Genomic DNA, 20,183 nt, shown 5'->3' with positions numbered 1-20,183 from the left:
ACCTTTTTATTTAAAATTATATATTTCTCCAAGACCTAATAATAGAATGCAAATCTGAATTCCAAGTGTTTCTTTATCATCTGCAATCATTAGGGCATGTCTAAATTTATATAACCACATTTTCCTTAGAGATCTTAGCCTCTTGTTCTACCTGTAGAGCCAAAGTTAACCTGTAAGCTCCACTTGCTCAAGGACAGATAAATTCCTGGAATTTGGGGGCCTGTGGTTCTTAGGAAATAATAAGCCACATCTTTACATTCCCCTAAACATGTTCTTTTGACCCAACTGCACTGGATGTGCTTGATTGGAGTAGGCAGGAGGTACATAGGCAAGAAATATATCAGGATGTATGTGTGCCCTTGAGAGGAAATGCAGTGAATTGTGAGTGTCACCTTTCTAATGACGTGACTCCTAGTCATTTTTTATGAACCCAGAAATGGACCTGACTGCAGTCCATCATCCTGGCCAGTATTTATTTATTTGTTTATTTATTATTTATTTATTTATTTACTCAGTTTTTCAATCCAGAGTTTCTCTGTATAGCCTCTGCTGTTGTGGAACTTACTCTGTAGACCAGGCTGGCCATGAACATAGAGATCCTCCTGCTTCTATGTCCCAAGTGCTACAATTAAAGGTATGCACCACCACTGCCCATTGGCCAGTATTTAATTAAAGCTTGCTGCAAGTTTGGTTCAAAATTGTGGAACTGGTCCTTCTCTTGCAATTTTCAAGTTCAACAGTCTCTGTAACCAAAGATCCAGGTGAGAAATCTGACAATTTTTAATTCCCTAAACTTCTATAGGTAATCTGTCAAAGAAATATTCGCTGCAAGTACTACTAACTCACAGATTACTAAAAGTAAGTATAAATGGGAACATATGTGATGATATACTGATGTCCTATGAGATGTCAAAACTATTTTATAAAAGTGAATGTAACAACTTTTATTTGGTCATTAATTAACTTGAATTCCCTGGTTTAAAATCAATGAGGAAAAATTACCTCCTGGGAGAAATCTGAAAGCAAAATGGGTTTCTTAGAAAGGAGCTGGATTGGATTATAATATTTCTTTTAAAACTGGTGTAATAGTTTATTGAGAAAACCAACCAAACATATTTGCTGTCTTTCTCTTTGTCTCTGTTGTCTACCTCTCTCTAAATTCTCAGAACTAAGGTAACAAGCTGTGTTTAACTTAGGAAAAGCTACTGCAAAATAAAAATAGTACTTATATGAAAGATATTAGAAATTATAAAGGGTGTGTTCTACAACTCTTTATACACCTTTATATGCCCTTATATACCCTCTTGAGCTGTAATTTCCAAAATGTGAGAATCATAGAATTATAACAATCAACCATTCAACATAGGAGAAGAGCCAAAGTGTTTCAGGGGAAGGGTACAGAGAGTTAAGCTAACAAAACCCAAGATTGTATCCCAATACTCAAATACACACCTTGTAAAACTGGGAGAAAAAAAAAAAACAGAACAAACAGCAACAAAAAATAATAAGTAACACTAGAACTGAGTGTCATGGACTGTAATCTCCGGACTTGGGGTGCTGATGGAGGGGGAATTGTCAAGACATAAAAGCCATCTGGGGCTACAGAGTAGGTCCCATACTAGCCTGGGCTATGTAGCATTATCATACCTCAAGAGAACAAAAATTATACATAACATACATACTTTTTGGAATATTGCTGTGGTTTTCTAAATAAGGTTGACCTGATTATTATTGCTCCTGGATGATTTTATGTTCAAAATTTCAAAGCTAATTGAAGACATTTGAACCGGAAGTGAATTTTTATCAACTTCAATTTTTGCTTGTTTCATTATTAGTATTTGTAATAAAATTCTATATTAGCCATTTTAGATACATTAGAATAGACTGAAAGCAATTAATAGAAAAGTATGGGGGCTGGGAGGTGGTGGCACATGCCTTTAATCCCAGCACTTGGGAGGCAGAGCCAGACGGATTTCTGTGAGTTCGAGGCAAGCCTGAGCTACCAAGTGAGTTTCAGGAAATGGCACAAAGCTACACAGAGAAACCCTGTCTCAAAACAAAAAAATAAAATAAAATAAAAAATTAAAAAAAGAAAGAAAAGTATGTTCTCAGTTTGCACTGTGTAATCTCTAGTTGAAAACAATGAATCTATTGCATTAACTCTATTTTTATAGAAATCTAGATAAAGAAGATCAATTGATGAAATATTTAAATGGATAAATCAACTGTGTCATTGTTCTCAATGGATACAAATAAGTAGTATTAATAGCACTAACATCACGAGTAGCTGAAAAGAGGCATCTTGGTTCCTGTGGTTGCCTGCATTGTAAGAACAGCTTAAATCTTAACTCTCCCCTGTTTATTGAGTCAACAGGTAAATGTGACTTGAGTTGAAGAATATTGGTTATAGATTTCTTGTGGCTTCTCTTTATTGTTAACCTATCCTCCTGACTACAAGATAATGAAGGAGTTACTTTTCTTAGCAGAAGCTGGGTTCAGGAATGCTAATTTGTATTGCAGTGTAACACATGTTTCTTGTGTTTGCTACGTTCCAACTGCTGAGATTTGATAAGTACTGCTGAGGCTTGGTGAATATTCTCATTTTGGCTTTTCCAAATCTATATCAGAAACTTCAACAAAAGTCCTATGCACAAAATGCAAAAGTAAAAATATAGTGTATCATTCTTTTGAGTTTAATCTATGAATCTATTTGCTTAATAACTTTTCTGTATCATCCATAGGAACTCACTACAGCTTTTTATTGTATTTGAGGGGAAAGCTCACTAGCAATAAAAATTAAAACTTGATTAATAGTGTGCACATTTTTAATGTAATACTTTAGGGTTATAGGTTATTGGTAGATCAAATAAACAAGTTTGGCTTACACACACACACACACACACACACACACACATATATATATATACACACTTCTGTTTGCATAGAGACTATAAGTTGCACAATAAAACCTAGGCATTTAGCTTTAGGCATAAGTTAGGGAATGTTTCCAAGATGTGAGTGTAGGATTGAGAATTTTCTTGTCCTATTCCTTGTAAAAACTTGCATGCTTCTCATAGAGGAATTTATGGCACTCAACTATCATCTTAATACTTGAGATGAAGTGGAAACAAACTGTTCAAGGCTTCAGAGAATGGATGAAATATAGCAGCCTTTCCACCTTTCCCTGATACATTTCTTACAAGTGTGCAGTAAGATCTGAGGCTGTCCTTAGCATTTGAGGCACCAGCATTTGTTTAACTAATTTCCCAGAAGCCTAGAGAAGGCTGTAAATTGAAAGTCTTTATTGAGCACACATGCTTTCTGCTTTACATTTTTTAAAAACTAGGCGACTGTGTTTAGGAATTTCAGCTTTTAGACAGCTTGACATCACTCAGAAGCACATTCTATGAGTTAATGCACTCTCATTTACATCAATCTGAAGTATACATAAGAAATGAGCATGGTGGCAGAAACCATCAGTGCACATAGGATGACACTTATATCTTCCAACCACAAAGTATCCAGTTCAAAATGGGCATCTGAAACAGGAACTAGAGAGAATTATAAAGATTAGGAAATTTGCAGCAGATATTGTAAGGCTGTACTACAAAATTATGATAGATTCACTTCTTAGGTTCTACTGCTCTGTGCCTATGGATGTATGAGTTTAGAAGAGGCCAAGTTATCTCAATATCTTACAAAATAGACTTCAAACCAAATAAACAAAAAAAATAAAAACAGGAACTTCATTTTGACCAAAGAAATTATCTGCCCATCTTTGATGACTGGATTCTTAACACTGTCTATAAACTTCCAAAGGATCACTCATATAACAAACATATTGATGAATTTGTGTATGAACTCTAGTTTAATTTTAGGCTGTGTTCAAATATCACAAGAGAAAGTTAATGAAAAAATTACTGAAAATCTACCTCATTTGTGAGTTCTGCATTCAGCTTTTGGGCTATAAGTCCATATTACTATAAAGAATTACCTCATCTTCAATTTTTACCTTGTCTATATAGATTCCATTACACCTACAAAATTGAGGCAGATGTGAACAATAATACAGAACAGGTAAGGTAGTTCAGGAGCCTGTTGGTGTTGCAATCCAAACAAGCATCACTTTTCTTTAGCCAAATGTCTTACCAGTGACTAGGCATTCAGTAAAAAGTATATTTACTATATATACACTTGATGGTACTTACCTCTTTCTTTCATATGCATCCACACCATGACTCCTATGACAATCAATACTGAAAGCATCGTTATCAATATACCTATCACCCAAGGAACATTGCAGGTGTACCAGCTACCTAAAGAAACAAAGTTATAATCACTGGTTACAGTGTAGAGATTCCTTAGGGTTGAAAAGTATACTAAAAAACCAAGAGCTGTAATCTGATGTCATCTCCCTGTGTTTATTAGAACATAACATGACTTAGGACTGAAGGTCAGAAGACTGGCATGAGGAAGGGGCAGAAGGCTTTATAGGATGGAAGCAGTTCCAGACTGAGACTGACAAACCTGCAGAAAGAGGATCATTTTTACTTTGCTCCCTCTTGTCTATCAGTCTGTGATGTGATAATTTTTGTTATAAAATTAATATCACCCCCTTAGAAACGATCCATTCAATACCTTGTATTCAAAAGTTAGTAAAACGTTAGGAGTTCAAAGTGTGCCAGTGAGAACAGTTGAATAATGGGAGAAGATTTTTTATTGTAAACCTATTTAAAAATATTTTTGACTGTAAATCAATAGATTCTGAAAAGCCATGGTTAACCCTTGATAGGTGAACAATTGTAAGACACATAGAATAAGTCCTATATTAATTTTTTTAACTTTTGAGATAATATACTTTCGTTATTTCCCTCTCCCCTTTTTTCCCTCTAAACCTTCCCATATTACCCCACCCCCTGATCTCTTTCAAATTCATGGCCTACTTTTTCATTAACTGTTGTTACACACACATATGTGCATATAGCATGAGAACTCTAAGGATGCAATACTGTCATGCATGCTTCAGTGGTAACCAACATTATGACCTGCTCAACAAAAAGGAATCGTGACTGATACAGGAACCTGGCCAAACATCCAGGGCTACCAAATTCATAGATCTTGCAGGAGAACCTACAAATGTCACTTTACTAACTGAGCCTTCATAATCTCTACATATATGCTAAGTATTTATCCTTAAACTTACATTCTTAAAGAATGCAGTAACAGTGTACAGATGTACCTCAGTTAATAAATACTGTGTGTAGCACGAATCTTAAAAGGTCTTATTAATAAAAACAAACCCGGAGCCATGTATTGGGGTGAATACTGAAAGATCAGAGAAACAGAACAGGCCACATCCAACCTCACCTCGCCAATTCCTCAGATGATGTTGTTTCCTCAAACTGGAAGCCACTGTGTCCTCATCTGAATGGATCTCACCTGAAATAAAAGCTCAAGGTTTGACAAGACTCTAGTTCCTGGTCCTCAAGCCTAATATAATTTTCTGCTTTCTATCATCACTTCCTGGGATTAAAGGCATGAGTCACCATGCCTGGCTGTTTCCAGTGTGGCTTTAAACTCACAGAGATCCCGACAGTTCTCTGCCTTTGGAATGCTAGGATTAAAGGTATGTGTGCCACGATTTTCTGGCCTCTATATCTAGTAAATGTTCTGTTCTCTGACCCCAGATAAGTTTATTAGGGTGCACAATATATTGGGAAACACAATATACCACAACTGTGCTTAGTATGTACAAATCCCTGAGATCTGTCCCTAACATTGAATAAAATCATATTTGCAGCACACACCTTAGTGTTAGGGAGGTGAAAGTAAACAAACCACTTTCAAAGTATCCCAGGGGCAGTAAAACTGTGGCCAGTTTTGACTACATGACTTTCAGGCATTCCTCTCTATATCCCTTAGATACAGTGGTAGAAAACAGGAGCTATCGGAGTATGCTAGCAAGCAGACTAGAATATCACTTTTCAGTGTCACAAGAAATTCAAGAACTTCAGAAATGTGTAAAATCACTAAGAATTAATTCCTCAGCTGATGTCTAAACTACATGTGGAAGGAGATCTAGGATGCCTAATTGTGCTCTTCCAAAAGTCTCAGTATTTGAGACTTTTTCAAGAGCACCTTCAAGGCCAAGATATATATATCTTGATATATCCTGAGAGCAGCATAGTTGAGAACAGATGCAACTATAATAAGTAAATTACCAGATGTTACAATTAGTACACATCACTTTGATCTGTTTTCCCTTTGCTATGACAAGCGACCTCTTTGTAATCATTTTACATTTTACCGTATACAGTTGAGAACTTCACTATTACCCTTGACAAAGTTTTTGGATCCTTGAAGAAGTGAAGTGACAAATCTGTGAAAATGGTGTTAAGTTTTGAAAAGTTCTCTAGGTTAGTTTGAATTTCTGTCACAATAAGACAAAGTAATTCCAGCATGATTGGGGTTCTAGGACCCCAAGTTTTATGAACAACATTGTCAACAGCTCCAGCAGAAAGATAAGACAATCTAGGAACAAGGAATAACTAAGGACACATATCTAACTGATGAGGCATTAGGGCATTCTAAAAGTAGAGGTTTGGAAATCAATGTTCATTCAGCTTTAGCCACCCCTCCCCACTTTCCCACTTTTCATCTCTCATCCTTCAACCCTACTTACGTTTACGTCTGCAACATAGCTGAGAACTGGAAACTATTACAGAGAATACCATCACAGATAATATTATACCCAGAATCATTTTCCATATCCTATTCCATGAAAAAAATGCATCTGAAAGAGATGGTCACAAATCTTAGAATGTAGGAAACATCAAGTGTTTAGACTTATCCAATAACAAATGATGATGTCTGCAAGGTTTGTTCTTTTTCAAGATCTCCTATCTCTGGCATATTAGATGTACTCCACTTTGGAGAAAGTTATTGTGTGCCCAATGAAAATCATGGCAGGTCTGGAATAAGGTCAGCCAGATATGAATTAGTGTTAAGACTGGTATAAAATTATTCCCTCCTACTCCCTTAGAGGAGCTTCTTCAGTGAAAGGGAAGAGGCAAAGCTAAGAGCGCCTTTCCTCTGCCTGTGACTCAAACACAGGTCTCAAGTAACCATGATAAAGTCATCCCTAACTCCACCTTCCAGTCCTTTGTCTAAGCTCTCATACAGTGTGCAGTATGGAATTCATATATGGATGACCTTGAACTCCTGATCCTCTTGCCTCTACCTCCTTAGTACTGGCATTACTGGGGACAACAAGCCTGTTGTATGTGGTGCTACAGATTGGACCTATGGCTTTGTGCATTCTGAACAAATGCTCTATCAACTGTGCTCTACCTTTAGCCTTCAAACTTGTTTTTCAAACAGCACAACTTCTTAAGGAGGATATGATTCATAAAATATGCTTTTTATGATTAACTCAAGTTGTAAATAAATATCAAGTTCTGCCTATTTTCTTTCTTGTTTTTTATATATGCAATTGTTGTAAATACATTATAAATGTGTGAATGTTATATATATATATATATATATATATGTTTCTATACACATAGTATGTCATATGTACATATGTTTGTGAGAAAGAGTATATGTGTATATGCATATATGCATATACACATATGCTATGAACAATGGAAGGAGGATAGATTGTTTAAAATTTATGTATATCTTGGAATTATATATCTCCCTATTTCTGACACAAGTATAGTACAAAGCTTTACTTCTTTTTGAAGATTTAATTGAATGAGAAAATAAAATTGAGTGAAAAATAAATGCAGAGATATTTTGAAGAAACTAAATTTCTAAAGTGTTAGGTGAGTTAGCCCTATATAACTCTTTGGAGTTTCCAACATGCCTCCCTTCATCTCAATCTTACATTGGTATCATGAACACATATAAACAACTGAGAAATGCATGATTATTTGGCGGTTTACAAAGGCACACTTTGAATTTTAATCCAATACACTTATAATTGGTGTTCTTTGAAGATAATACAGTATAAAATATTTCAAACAGTTGATACATATCAGTATATACAACCAACAAAATTAGACTTTTATGCTTTTGTGACATAGATAGGTAAAGGCCAATAATATAATTAAGTTATACAGTGGGTTAAAGTGGAATAATGCTAAAAGAATAAGAAGTGGCAAAGTAACAGAGGGACAAGATCATATGCTTTTAAGATTGTTACCTAAGTAATTTTTAATAAGATAGTTGATAGTTGATCAGAGGACAGTTAAAGAAATAAGGGAGTGAGTAGAATTTATAGCATGCTGAGAATAAAAGACATCCAGAGTGAATATCTGAGAGCAGAAGTTAGTCTCTATGGATGAGAAGCAGCCAAGTCCATGTGAGTAAATTGGTGTAGATAATGGAAACCCATAGGAGATGAGAATATATAAGGTAATGGGCACATTCAACACAGAACACTGTGAGGCATTTTATTCTGGGAAAAATGGGGTGAATTTTCAAGGACTTGAACAGAGAGTAATGTTTTATGACTACTATTTCAATAAGTCTTTCTTCCTATTGGTTGATTATATCTAATTATGCACAAAAGTAGCAATGGGAAACTTCAAGGATCCTATTGCTAAAACTGACCCTGGGTGATGGAGTCTTAAAATTAGATGGCAGGGGTGATAGTGGTCAAAAGTTATGATGAAGAATGAAGTCATCAACATTGACTCCTTTTTTTTTTCTCTGACCTGATCTTTTATGAGTTGCTCTATCTCTCAATATATATTAAACTCCACCCAGGAGCATAGGTCTGACAAACAAAGTACCGTAAGAAGATTGTTTCCCAGTCCTTACAAAACAACAGTTTTCTTGGTACCAATACCATGGTGTCTTCCTTAGGACCCCTCAACTCTTTCATTTATTCATTCACTTTTTAAAATGCTGATGCTACTGTAGGACAGCCATCAGATTGGTGTTTGCACTTTGACTACACTAAAATTAAAGTTCCACATCATGTGTTACCATCAACATCCTTCTCTAAATTTTATTCAGCTTATAAATTTATTTATTTGTGTGTGATGGGGATATTTGTGTGTGTGTGTGTGTGTGTGTGTGTGTGTGTGTGTGCTCATGCATGCACATCAGATCAGAGGACTACTATGTGAGTGTATTCTTACTTTCTACCATGTAAGTCCCTTGGGTCAAACTCAGTTCACTCACCATCAAGATCTTTAACTGTTTTTCGTTTGAAATACAGGATTGAATCTGAGTCACTGGATCCCAGAATCAAATTTCTGCTTTGAGATTACAATAACAATGAGACTCGAGATATATTTTAAAGAGATCTACTTCCATACAGAAAGAAGTCAAGGATTACTTCAAAAGTTTTGTTTAGAGAAGCTGAATATATGATGCATGATTTGGAAGGCAGCAAATTAAGCAAGCTTCTGCCCTGCTAGCTTGTATAGTACTGGAAGTTTCTATGAAGGTGATTAGGGGAGAAAAGACATCAATGGTCCAGCCTGGTGCTGAACTCTGCATACTATAATACTGAGATGCCAAGTGAGATGGGGCAATAGTGGCACAACTATAATGGGGTAACTGTTTTCTGATTTTGTTTGACACCTCCTACATGGGAGGGAATTTCATCCTTGACATTGCAATCTTGGTCAAAAGTTCATGGCTCAGAAACTCATAAACATTAGGGGAGAAATGCTTTTGTTACTTTTCTCAGTATTTGTGTTAACTGATTGTCTTCTAAATGATTGTGTTTATACCCATATACCTAGACTCCTTTGGTAAAAGAAGCCTCCTCTGCAATTGTCAAAATTCTAAGAATAAGAAACTGGGTATTCAGCCCCTAAACATGACATCTGTATTAATGCCACCATCATTAAGGTTCAGGGAACATTTCAGAAGTGAGGGCAGAAAGAATCTAAGAACCAGAAGAAGGAGGGGAAGAGTGCTAAGCTATAAAATGATTTATTCTGGACATGGCATGGATATTGCACAGATGGATGCATAGCAGCTATACCAGACCTTCATAAGAGTAAGCCAGTCAAACTCCTAGCATAGATGGGGATCTGTGTCCTCTAGGTCCCATCCCAAACTGAGGAAGTATTTGCAGTAGATAGTGTCTGAGAGAAGATAATTCATTCTCTGTTTAGGATGTAGCACTTAGAGGTTTCCCATGGTCTAGTGGATGCCCCTACAGTCCTTCACATATGGGGAGCATTAAATGGACATACTGAGTTACCAATTAAAAAAAACCATGGAGTTGGGAGATGTATGTGTTGAGGAAGATAATGGGATAGATGAAAAGTGAGATAAGTATGATCATATTTCACTATATACATGTGTAAAATCCCCCCAAATAAAGAAAGCTTTGTAATTGCCAAAGTACTCCAATATCTAGAAGGCAAAGTAAAATAAATGAATGTGGAAAAGACAATAATCAAGACTAAAACAAAATGATGAATAAAACTAAAATAACCTAGTGCTTTGGAAATGAAGTCAAGAAAGAAAATGAATCATTCTGTTTAGCTTTAAATTATCTGAATAGCTGATAATGAAGAACAACTACTCAGACTTTACCTGAAAGGACAACACTCGTCCTTTGCTCTTGGCCGGTCAGAGGGTTCTGAAAGCAGCAAATGACTTTCTGGGAGGAGCTGTCTTTAACAAGAAGGGTCGTGCTCACAATGAACAGTTTGTCTCCATCCTGTGAATGAGATTTTGATGCAGCTGGAATGACCTCTCCTCTGCCGTCTCTCCATTCTATGAGAGGCCGTGGGAACCAACCTCCAGAGTGACACTCCACTATTAAACCTTTGGTATTAGGAGGGTGCAGGTGGATCTGTACCCACAAGTTCACAGCTGGTAGGGAACACAGGAATGAAACAGCATTTTTAAGTGAATGAAATTGGGGAATAGAACAGAAAAATAAAACTCTCGCCTCCATTTTTACTGATTACTAAAGCCTGAAGAGTCAAGGGCTCTGACCATATGAGTTTCAAAAATAGGGAAGAATTGATATACAGTCACAGTACACCATTAGCAAAATGTTCTATATGATCAAGTGCTTGTTACATAAACACAGGTGCTTGTTTCATTTATCTACTGGTTCATTAAAAATATTTACTTCTTATTAATTTGAGACTAGTCTGGGACATTGAAATATAATAATAAATAAAAATCAATATTTATTTCCGCATAAAATCTGTGGTTTAAAATGTTTTCTCCATGGTCAACACTTAATCACCCTTGAGCCCCAATTTTAAATGTTGAAGTCAACAATATCATAAATGCAATTTTGAGTCTTTAATCAAAACTTCAATTTCATATTCTGTGTATCCAGTTGATATTTATATACAGTGTATTTCATATGAAATAAATAATATATTGGTGTCTTCAAAATACAGTGCATACTAATTTAGATCAAGTTAATGTCTTTGAAAGTGTTAGACTATTATCTGGGACATAAGACGTGCCTAAAATGTAGAGAAGAAAGAATTGTGATTCAACGTAACCCCCAAATAACTGTCTAAAACAGCTTTCTGATACAATAGATTCTATATATTTGCTGTCTGATCCAATCCTACCTTCTAAATTAGATGATTAAACCCCTAAAATGTGGCAATGGCATTTCAGAAGAGAATGATTGATTTTAGGTAATTAATTTAAATCAATTGAAATTATATATATATATATATATATATATATATATATATATATATATTTGCTGTGGTGTTCTTTCTTTCTTTTTATTCTTTCTTTCTTACATTCTTTATTCCTCCATTTCCTTTTCATACAGGGTCTTACTATGGAATCCTTGCTGGACTGGAATACTCTACATACACATGAACTCATGGAGATCTGCCTGCCTAAGTATGTAGATTAAAGACCTGTGCCAACACACCTGATCTAAGTGAAAACAAAATTTGTAAAACTGATCTTATTAATAAACCAATATAATATAGACACAGAAACACTAGGTTGAGAGAAAATATAAGGTTCACAAGTATTAACTATGTATAGTCCAAAACACATATGCTCAAGTACAAATCATTTCATTTTACTTCAACTCACTTTGTAGCAGGGATCTTAATAGGTCTTATTAATAATATCAAACCGAGGCCAGTTATTGGGGTGAATGCTGGAAGATCAGAGAGACAGAACAAGCCACAGCTACCTCACCTCACCAGTTCCTCAGCTGGTCTTGTTTCCTCAGACTGGAAGCCTCTGTGTCCTCATCTAGAATGAATCTCAGCTAAATTGCTGCTCCAAAGCCTAAAAGCTTAACCAGCCAAATGCTGAACCAGCCAAATGCTTCTAGTTTCTGGTCTTCACGCCTTATATATCTTTCTAATTTCTGCCGTCACTCCTGGGATTAAAGGCTCGATTTCTGGGATTAAAGGCATGTGTCACCATGTCTGGCTGTTTCTAATGTGGCCTTGAATTCAGAGATCCAGAGGTTGCCTGTTGTGGTGGCACACACCAGTAGGATTTGCTGAAGGAGGTGGAGGCAGGAGGATCACGAGTTCGAGGCCAGCCTGGGCTACATATTTCTGTCTCTGGAATGCTAGGATTAAAGGCTTGTGCTACTACTGACTATCCTCAAGTTTAATATTGTGGCCGTCCTGTTCTCTGACCCCAGATAAGTTTATTAGCCTGCACAATATTTGGGGGAACACAATACCACCACATCACTTTCCTGCCATTATTTTGCCATTCATAACAGTTTACAGGGTTGACGAGAAAAACTTAAATGTTACATAGTGTCAGACACTGATGATACAGGAATTTTAACCTCACATTAAGTAGTCAGTGAATTGATTTAAGGAGAATTGGGAATAAAAATTACCACAAAGAAAACTTTTAAAGTTTAAGGCACTGGTAAAAATCACATTTTATTAACATGTTATTAGAAATTGCTAAAAAAAAAAAAAAACCTAAAAGTGTTAGAAATCTAGCAATTTGTGTAAACCTAAAACAAAATTTACTGATAGACTTGATGTGTACATGGCCATAATTTTATTTTTGATCTAAATGAAAAACAAAATTTGTAAAATTGATCTTAGTAATAAATCAATATAACATAGACACAGAAACATTGAACATTTCACTAAGTTTCAAACTCTGATGGATTGAGAATGTGGATTCATAGGCACCTCAGAAAGATGCATGCCTACCTGTGACCTTGACCTCTGTTATGTGCTCTTCATAAAAATCACCATCTTTGAAGACGCAGTGGAAAGGACCATCATCATCAACAGTCACACTAAGGATCCTGAGGGTCACTTTTCCTTCTCCAATGGCATCTTTCAGGAGTTCAGTCCTCTCCACATACTTGGAGATAGTTTCTCCATGCAGGTCTTTACCATCCCTGTACAGGTGCACTGGATGCATATAATGGTTCCGGAACCAGCGGATCTCCATGTGCTGGGCATGTTGTGGTGGGGACAATTGACAACTGAGTTCCAGGGTTCCACCCAGTGGAGCCAAGACTGGCCCCTCTGAGCCAGTCACTGTGAATTCCTCTGGGAAGGAAAATAGGAACCAAAGGTAGTAGTGACAGGACATAACTTATTTTATTTAAATCAGTCTCTCCCTATTTCCATCCTGCATGCCTCTCCCTCTTCCCCTCTGCCTGTTTTTCCTCAACACATGACTGAAAAAAAATCCCTTTATTAATAACCTTTTCATTCCAAAGATACCTTAATTTATAGATTTAACTGATTTTAATATTTGATGTTCTTCATAATAAACCATTGAATAAATGTATGCTTTTTTCTGGCAAAGTTACACAGAGCTTCTTGAATTGTGTAATTCTTATATTTGTTCATTTCTGCTTAATTCTTAATCATTGAATATGTATTTATCTCCCTCTTTCATTCACTATAATCTGTTACCATAGAACCCTCTCCTCTGTCTTCAGAATCATCAAGATACACTAAAGTACCACAGTCTACCTCTGTAAGCATGCCCCAGTTAAAACATCCTTGTTGTTGCTTTCTCTTTTGATTTGAGGTGGTTACAGAAGATTCTATTTCAGGTTAGAAATTCATAAATTTTCAAATTTGACAACGAGTCCCTAACTGGAATAAAGTGGGAATAGAAGACATTTTATAGTCTCTCATTTCTGTCCTGTCATACTTACTAAATGTAAGAAAAAAAAAAAGTTGACCATCTTAGTATTCTAAGTTTCCCAGTAAGAAACTTAGAAAATCACTTCTGTTATTTTTCTGAGTTTGTCAACATTATGAAATCAATTTAAGGTTTTTTTCTCTTGAAGCTAAACAGTTCCAAGTGCTAATGTATAATTGATAAATTGGTGTTTAATAATAATAAAATTGTTTTTCATAAAGAATAAAATAAGGTCTTAAAGGTTTATTTTATAAAAAGAATTTGGCAATGTTCCTTCTCTTTCAATTTTGGGGAATAATTTGAGGAGTATTAGTGTTAACTTTTCTTTGAAAGTGTGGTAGAATTCTGCACTGAAACTATCTGTCCCTGGGCTTTTGTTTTGGTTGGGAAATTTTAATGACTGCTTCTATTTCCTTAGGGATTATAGGTCTAATTAAATTGCTTATCTGATCTTGAGTTAATTTTGGTAAGTGGTATCAATCAAGAAATTTGTCCATTTCTTTTAGATTTTTCAGTTTTGTGGAATACAGGTTTTTGAAGTATGACTTAATGATTCTCTGGATTTCCTCAGTGCCTGTTATTCTGCCCCCCTTTTCATTTCTGATTCTGTTAATTTTGATATTCTCTCCCTGCCTTTTAGTTAGATTGGATAAGGGTTTGTCTGTTTTTATTTTCTCAAAGAACCAGCTCTTTGTTTCCTTGATTCTTTGTATTGTTCTCTTTGTTTCTATTTTACTGACTTTTAGCCCTCAGGTTGATTATTTCCTGCTTTTGCTCCTCTTTGCTGTGTTTGCTTCATTTTCTTCTAGAGCTTTCAGGAGTGCTGTTATGTCACTAGTATGGGATTTCTCCAATGAGATTTCTCTATGCAAGCATGCAGTAAGTAACTTTCCTCTTAGCACCGCTTTCAATGTGTCTCATTAGTTTGGGTATGCTGTCCATTAATTTTCATTGAGTTCTAGGAAGTCTTTGATTTCCTTCTTTATTTCTTCCCTGACCCAGTGGTAATGTCGTTGAGAATTGTTTAGTTTCCATGAGTTTGTAGGCTTTCTGTAGTTTGTGTTATTGTTGAACTTCAGCTTTTCCATGGTGATTTGATAAGATACAGGGGTTTATTCCAATTCTTTTGTATCTGCTGAGACTTACTTTGTGACCAAGTATATGTTTAATTTTGTAGACGTTTCCATGAGGTGCCAAGAAGAAGGTACATTCCTTTGTGTTTATGTGAAATATTCTGTAGATATCTGTTAGGTCCATTTGAATCATAACATCTGTTAGTTCTGTTACTTCTCTGTTTAGTTAGTGTATGGATGTCCTGTCCATTGGTGAGAGTGTGATATTGAAGTCTCCCACTATTAATGTGTGGAATTCAATGTGTGATTTAAGATTTAAGAATATTTCTTTTACAAATATGGGTACTCTTGTATTTAAGGCATAGATGTTCAGAATTGAGACATCATCTTGATGGATTTTTCCTTTGGTAAGTATGAAATGTCCTTGTCCATCTCTTTTGAGTAATTTTGGTTTAAAGTCAATTTAGTTGCTACACCAGCTTGTTTCTTTGGTCCCTTTGATTGGAAAATATTTTGCCAAGTCTTTACTCTAAGGTAATGTCTGTCTTTGATGTTGAAGGATGTTTCTTGTATGCAGCAGAAGGATGACTCCTGTTTTTATGTTCATTCTGTTAGCCTATGTCTTTTTACTGGTGAATTAAGGCCATTGATATTGAGAGATACTTTCTCTGGGATGAATTTCTGTATGCTATGAATATATGTTGTTCTTGTTGGTTAATAAATAAGCTGCTTTAGCTTTATGGTAAGGCATCTTAGAAGCAGTTGGGAAATCCAAACAGAGATGCAGGAAAGAGACAGGCAGGAAGGGGAGACGCCATCTGCCTACCACAGCCAAATGGCAACATATAGATTAATAGAAATTGGTTAATTTAAGATAAAAGAGCGATCTAGCATGAAGCCTGAGTCAAAGGTCATGCAGTTTGTAATTAATATAAGCCTCTGTGTGTTTACTTGGGACCAAGTGGCTACAGGACTTGGCAGGACACAAGAAAACTTCCAGCTAGAGATTCTAATGATCAATGACAGTTAATTCTTGTTATTCTGTTGTTGTTTTATAGTAGTAGTAGTAGCAGTAGTAGTAGTAGTAGTAATAGTGTGTGTGTGTGCATGTGTGTGTGTGTGTGTGTGTGTGTGTGTGTGTGTGTGTGTGTTTCCTTTTTTGGATTTTGCTGGTATGAAATTTTCTATTTCCTGTGTTTTTATGGATGTAGCTAATTTCCTTGAGTTGGAGTTTTCCTCTAGCACCTTCTTTAGGTCTGAGTTTGTTGATAAATAGTGTTTATATTTGACTTTGTCATGAAGTATCTTGCTTTCTCCATCTACAGTGATTTAAGTTTTTCTGGGTAGAGTAGTCTTGGCTGGCATCCGTGGTATCTTAGAGTCTGCAAAACATCTGTTCAGGCCCTTTTGGATTTTAGAGCCTCCATTGAAAAGTCAGTTGTAATTCTAATAGGTCTGCCTTGAAATGTTACTTGGCCTTTATCTTCTGCAGCTTTTAATATTCTTTTTTAATTCTGTATGTTTAGTGCTTTGATTATCATGTGGTGAGTAGACTTTTTTTGTCCACTCTATTTGGTGCTCAGTAAGATTATTGTATCTTTATAGCATGTCCTTCTTTAGATTGGGAAAATTTTTATTTGCTACAGTAACTCTGATGCCCAAACCACATGAAAACACAACAAAAAGAAAGGGAATTATAGACCAATCTCCTTAATGAATATTGATACAAAAATACTCAATAGAATCCTTGCAAACTTAATTTAAAAACACATCAAAAAGAACATCCACCACAATCAAGTAGGCTTCATCCTAGAGATGCAGGGATGATCCAATATATGAAAACCTGTCAAATGTAATCCACCATATAAACAAACTGAAAGAAAAAACCCACATGATCATCTCACTAGATAGTTTGAGGTATTTCTTAGCCATTTTTATTTCTTCATTTGAGAATTCTTTGCTCAGATCCTTTTTAATTTGATTGTTTTTCTTGACTCTTTATTTTCTGAATCATTTGTATATTTGTAAATAATCCTCTGACAGATGTATAGTTGGCCAAAATTCTCTACTACTCCATGGGCTTCCTTTTCACTCACTTGTTTCCTCAGGTGTACAGAAATTTTTTACTTCTACTGTCATTTTCTAATCCAGTATAATTCCTAACTGCACTACTCTAAATACTTATGCTTAAATCCAGAGATAAATGTAGCCCTCACCCCTCAATCAATGAAACTTCTTTTTGAAGAAGACAGAGACCATTACAGAAAGCCACGGCTGATCAAAATGCAGAGAACTGATTATGGGGAACCTAGCCACATGTATAACACAACTCATACAAATAAGACTCAGGGAACATCTGTTTAAAGAAGAAAAAATTTGTAAGAATCAGAGGACCAGTAAATCTGCTGTGAGATTGTATCTAATAGATATGACAAGAAAAATTACACCCACAAAATCTCAACAACATAACTATCTAAACAAGAACTGAAAAAAGACTACACCAGTTGACATGACAATATAGATAGGGGAAATCTCACAGGGTTCTACCCCTAGATGAAGAGCTATGGACAATTAATGAATACTGAGAGAGGAAAAACTGGTCTTTCCCAGAGATGGCCCTCCTTTTTGGTAATTCAATACCAAGTAGCTAACTCTAAAACCATATACATATGATCAACACTAAATGAACTAAATAGGTTTTATTTATATATTCACTGTGTGTGTGAAACAATATTAAAGAAAAGAAGCCAACAATTTGACAAGTAGTCAGGAAGGGAGACATGGGATGGTTTGAAAGGAGAAGAGAGGTAAGTGATGGAATTATATTTTAATTAAAAATTTAAAAATTTGCTTCCATAGGACAATGTTTGTTTATTTGTTTGTTTGTTTGGTTGGTTGGTTTGTTTTTGAGACACAGTGTCTCTGTGTTCTGGAACTCACTTTGTAGACCAGGCTGACCTTGAACACATGGAAATCTGCCTGCCTCTGCCTTCCTGATGCTGGGATTAAAGACATGCATCACTAGCAAGGATATATTTTAAGTAATTAGATATTCATAACTTTAGTTTTTTGTTCAGCAACTTTAGCATCCATGAGTCTTATTTTTGAAGTAAATAAGGTAGGATCAATATACAGTTCACCAGGATCTAGGAACCAGAGAATATTACTCCATTATCTCTAATTTAAAGTTAAATTTTTTGTTAGTAATAATCTACCTATGATGATTTAATTATAATAAATGTATCATACTAACTAGAGATAATTAGGCAAATCTATAGATGAGAAGTAGATAGAGTTGGGCCATTTGGCAACTGTGTGTATTTGGTGCACAATTTTCCTGTGAAGCCAAAGATGCTCTGGAAAATGAAGCTTATAAAACTTTTGATGGTGGGTTCAAAAAGAGAGATAATGAGAAAGATAGAGTGAACATGAAGTTTGGGGGGTAGGGAGGTGGGGAAGAACTATTGGGAGTTGGGGAGAAAAAAGAATATGATCAAAATATATTGTATGAAATATTTTCTATAAAATTTTAAATTTAAATGTTAAAAAGGAGAAATGAAACATGATAGAGACTTTGGGGAAACAACTTCATCATCAACAAAATAATAAAAAGTCAAAGCAAAAAATTCTACACATCCCAAATATATTTAGCAATTATTTTGAATTTTATTAAAACAGAAATACTTGGATAAGATACAACAGAGAAAAATTGGTTCTTAAAAGTTGTTAAAAAGCAAGGAAGAGAAAATAAGAAATGTAAAGGAAATAGGACATAAGTGTACTTCAGAAAAAAATTGCAATTTTTGAAATATAATTGGCATTATTAATTCAAAAGGAAAGTGTAATTACAGAGACTCTAATTTCTCATATGAAGATGTTGAAAAATGATACTGACAGTTGTAAGACCTACCTAGCAATCTCATACTTACCATCAATAAGGATATGAAATGACAAAAATGTGGAGTAATATTTCCAATGCCATAATAAAATAGTAAAATGTAAACATGTGCCAGCAGCTCTGCTTACAGAAATATGTTTACAGATGTATTCACAGTTATGCTTAGACTGTGAAAACACATTTGTGGCAACCTGGCCAAATGTGAGCCCCAATTAAATATGATTCAATAAGAATTTTACCACTTAACATGTAGCTTGTAATAGAACTTTCTGTGCCATTTCTTATCTCATATTTTCTTTCATGTGCCTCCAAAAAGAATCTATATATTGACTGTACAAATCCCCTTACAAATTCAATTGTATACTATAGACTAAGGCTTCAACTTTCCTCATCTTAATGTATTTATAGCTCCCAGAGATTTCCATTAAATCTACAACCTGAACCATTTCTTCAATATAAAAGTGGTATATAAGAGATGTTTGCTTAATATGAATATTGGATTCTGAGGAGCAAGCATTTAATGTTCTTTACTTGTATTTTCTCCCAAAAACCTGATACAAATCTAAGAAGATCTGGTGGTAAGAATGGTTCATTCCTAAACCTATGGTTACTGTATCTGAATGAAAATGGCCCCACACATTCATATGTTTGAATATTTGGTCCACAGTTGGTGGAACTGTGTGGGAAGAATTAGCAGGTGTGGCCCTGCTGGAGGAAGTTACTGGAGGCTGCTTTGAGTACCAGTGTTTCCTATGCTTAAAAGATGTGAGTTCTCAGTACAGACCTCAGGTCTTTGTTCCACCATCATGGACTCTAACCCTCTGAAACCCTCAGCGCAATTAAATGGTTTCTTTTTTAGGTTGCCTTGGTAGTGGTATTTTATAGCAGGAATAAGTAACTAATACAGTTACCTAGAACCTTAGGAATAATGGTATTAAAGTCTTGCCCATGTTATTGATCCTTATTCCTGGCACACTTGACATTGCTAAAGCTATAGGAGTGAGTGACAGATTTATACCTGAGCTTGGTGTGATCATCTGAAGAAGGAACATGACAACACAGTGTCCATAGAAACATAGTCCTATAGATCCCAT

The 20,183-nt window shown here is 35.4% G+C and overlaps 1 protein-coding gene across 1 annotated transcript; it reads right to left on the bottom strand.

Moving 5' to 3' along the window:
• Window positions 1–3,426: 3,426 nt before the first annotated feature.
• LOC118577966 (selection and upkeep of intraepithelial T-cells protein 1-like) lies at window positions 3,427–20,183 on the bottom strand. The gene is made up of 6 exons (XM_036178593.1): window positions 20,108–20,183; window positions 13,164–13,511; window positions 10,567–10,848; window positions 6,683–6,793; window positions 4,209–4,316; window positions 3,427–3,551 (listed from the first exon to the last, which is right to left on the bottom strand). Exons 1-6 carry the CDS (start codon window positions 20,181–20,183, stop codon window positions 3,427–3,429), a joined length of 1,050 nt encoding a protein of 349 aa, XP_036034486.1.

This window comes from Onychomys torridus, chromosome 2 (assembly GCF_903995425.1).
Source record: "Onychomys torridus chromosome 2, mOncTor1.1, whole genome shotgun sequence".
Taxonomy (NCBI): domain Eukaryota; kingdom Metazoa; phylum Chordata; class Mammalia; order Rodentia; family Cricetidae; genus Onychomys; species Onychomys torridus.
Note: the sequence above shows the minus strand (reverse complement) of the source record. Positions and strands in the feature narration are given on the sequence as shown.

Coding starts and splice junctions, on each gene's coding strand:
- LOC118577966 (XM_036178593.1), bottom strand. CDS start 20,183: ATGGGATCTATAGGACTATGTTTCTATGGACACTGTGTTGTCATGTTC. Junction 6,794..10,566: donor GACGAGTGTTGTCCTTTCAG/GTAAAGTCTGAG, acceptor CATCTCTTTCAG/ATGCATTTTTTTCATGGAAT. Junction 4,317..6,682: donor GCTATGTTGCAGACGTAAAC/GTAAGTAGGGTT, acceptor TTGTTTCTTTAG/GTAGCTGGTACACCTGCAAT.